We start from the raw sequence: 2,934 nt of genomic DNA, 5'->3' as shown, positions 1-2,934 counted from the left end.
TTTTCTGTTCCCCCTCTGGCAGGTGGATCCCATGGTTAGCCCCGAGGAGCGGCAGTTGAGCAAAATGCAAAACCATGGCTATGAAAACCCCACGTACAAATTCTTTGAGGAGATGAACTGAGTTCCTTGGGGCTGGGGCTTGTGGCATGATTGGGGTGGTGGGCATGACCATGTGGATGGAGGGGTTGGCATGTAGAACAGGAGAAGGGTGTTTTTTCACTCAGAGCCCTTCTCTTTTTCTGTGCCCCGTCTGAGCTTTGCTCCTACCACCTCATCCGCCTTGTTTTTGTTCTTCCATTTGCCATCCTGCTTCACACTTTCTGGGCTTTCTAGCTACTGCTACTAGCCTTCTACTTGCCATTTCTCCCACTTCTTCGATTTCACTTCACAAGGTCTAAATGCCTATATCAACATGCACACCATGGTTGCGTTCACACAACATGCTTAAACAGCTTTGTTACACACCTAGGGTCTATCTTTGCTGAAGCACTAAGCTGGGTTCATTTTAATCTTGCATTGTGTTTTTTAATGGCTTAGCATGTTGGGCAAACACATCCGATTTGGTTAGTTTTCTGATTTGATGTGCTGTGGAAACCCACCACATTGGTTAATTCAGTCATCTAGTTCAGCATGTTGTGTGAACCGAGGCATTCCCACCAAACAGCCAGTGTCAGGTTTCTTTCCTTGTATTTTAAGCCAACTCATCTCAATGGGTAACTGCATGTTGTGAAGAGAAACAGTTGAATCTACAGAATCATCATGGAATTATAGGGGCACCAAACGTCACATCATACACTCTTAAAATTTGTATGTTCCAATCAGTAACCAGTATTCATTGATCGTGGGTCTTTCACATGTGCATCTTCCTAACTCACCTAGAGCCAAATCTTATGTTAAAATGATAGCCCATAACTCAATATCCCCACAACCAGACATCACTTCCAAGCCCCTAGAAACACTCATCACAAGGTTTTCCACAAAGCAGCAGACCCTACATATTCCATGGCACATTTGTGACTCCACTTTTCAGGATTTTGTTGGAAAATGGAACACTTCCAGCATACCTGTCAGACAAGGGGTACCATTGCACGGAAGAATTGCCCATTGCTAACCTAGCTTGTCTCTGACATAGAAACCTGATTCCCCCTTCACTTGCTTGCCTTTTTCTATCTCTGTTTATCTTCTGCTTCCTTACTACACTGAACTCTTCACTCCTTGCACCTAATTTATTGGAAAGCCAGCCAAAGGCTGAGTAGATTGGGATAGGTTAACATCCATCAGCACTTTACTTGACTAGTTTGGAGAGGGGAGATACAAAGATTGAAGCTCTTTTTCTACACAGACACATTTCTTCTACTACTTCCCTCCTCGCACTACGTAAAGCATAAAAGCAGGTTTGCTGAAACAGACTTTGGCTACGTTCACACCGTTCAGTTAACTAGTTACAAACCTAACAGCAGCTGAATTCACACAATATGCTAAGCTGTTTTAAGTTGTTGGTTTATTTGTTTTTGGTAGCTTAACAAGTTGTGTGACTCATCATTTTACAGTTCGGCAATTTGCGCAAGCCCAAAAAACAGGTTAATTCAGGAACAAAATTAAGCTTCTTGTGTGAGCACAGCCCATAAGGCTGATCCTTTCCCTGGCCCAGAAATTCTGAAGCTGGGAAGTTAAGTTCCATTATAGGGCTAAGCTCATAAGCATATATGCTTGTTTGTTGTTGTTTTGTTTCTTACAGTGGGAAGTTTTTCTTCCAGTAGCAATTTGCCACATGTCTTGATCACTTTGCAAAAATACCTTCTGAGATCAACCATCTCAGCAATCCCAAATGGGAGAAGGTAGGAGACCAATTGGACCATCTCTGGTGCCATCTCTGCCAAATGATCTGTAATTCCTAGCAGCTACTAGACAGACTGGTGTGGAGTAATAGTCCTATTGCTGCCTTTGGACTGAACCATTTTGCTATTTTGGGGTGGGGGGGGAGTTGGACCAAGGAAGATACCTTTACTAACAACGTTCCTGAGATCACTTAGAAGAGGTAACCTTAGAGATGCTTTTATCTTGGTTCCCCTTAAGCCATAATCCAGCCTTCTCCAATCTGGGTGCCCCAGAATCCCCTAGGGCAGGGGTAGGCAACATTGCTGAGAACTCTGGGAGTTGAAATCCACACAACTGGAGGACGGCCAAATTGGAGAGCCATCAAAATTTGGAAGGGACCATTCAAACCTGCTGTGTGTGGAAACTCACATTGAAGCATCCCTAACAGATGGTGATAAAACCTATGCTTAACTTACTTGTATATCCGGTGAATGCAAACATAGCACTTCTTTGGTGAGGCTGGGATAATTTGTATGGACAGGCATAGAAATCACTGGGCTAAGAACCACATTGGAGAGATAAAAGGGATCCATTCTTTTTTTCATTTTCACATAGTTGAGGAAAGTTATTTCCAGACTCAAAAATCTGCAGGTGTGGGAGGCCCTCACCCCTCACCACCGGCATACTCCATCTTTGAGAAAAAAAAGAATGTCAGGATTTCTGCCTTGAATGTCTTCTTCTGTGTTTCATAGTCACCTTGTCGCGCCCTGCCCTGTTTAGCTTTTAGATCTTGTTCGTTTTTAAGCTGAGGTTTTTGGAATCAAAAGGCAACGTCAGAAAGACAAAGCAGGAGATGGAATTCAATTGCCAGCCCTCCCACCAAACTAATAAAATATTGTCACTTCTCTAAGCATGGTGCTGGACCTGGACTTTTCAATGAAACGAGAAAAATTGGGGGGCTGGAGGTGGCTGGGAAACAGAAATACAGATAGTCCTCAACTTACAACAGTTCATTTAGTGACTGTTCACTGAGAAAAGTGACGTATTACCGTTTTTCACACGATTGTTGCAGCATCCCCATGGTCACGTGATTAAAATTTGGATGCTTGGCAATCG

The 2,934-nt window shown here is 43.4% G+C and overlaps 1 protein-coding gene across 1 annotated transcript in view; it reads left to right on the top strand.

Annotated features, from left to right (window-relative positions):
- The window catches only part of APLP1 (amyloid beta precursor like protein 1), a 34,485-nt gene extending 34,263 nt beyond the window's left edge, over positions 1–222 (top strand). The window contains exon 16 of the mRNA XM_029284334.1: positions 23–222. Within this exon, the coding sequence (XP_029140167.1) occupies positions 23–121 (99 nt within the window). The 3' untranslated portion in view covers positions 122–222. The remainder of the gene's footprint in view (positions 1–22) is intronic.
- Positions 223–2,934: the final 2,712 nt, after the last annotated feature.

This window comes from Protobothrops mucrosquamatus, unplaced genomic scaffold, assembly GCF_001527695.2.
Source record: "Protobothrops mucrosquamatus isolate PMUCROS unplaced genomic scaffold, P.Mucros_1.0 scaffold542, whole genome shotgun sequence".
NCBI lineage: Eukaryota > Metazoa > Chordata > Lepidosauria > Squamata > Viperidae > Protobothrops > Protobothrops mucrosquamatus.
Note: the sequence above shows the minus strand (reverse complement) of the source record. Positions and strands in the feature narration are given on the sequence as shown.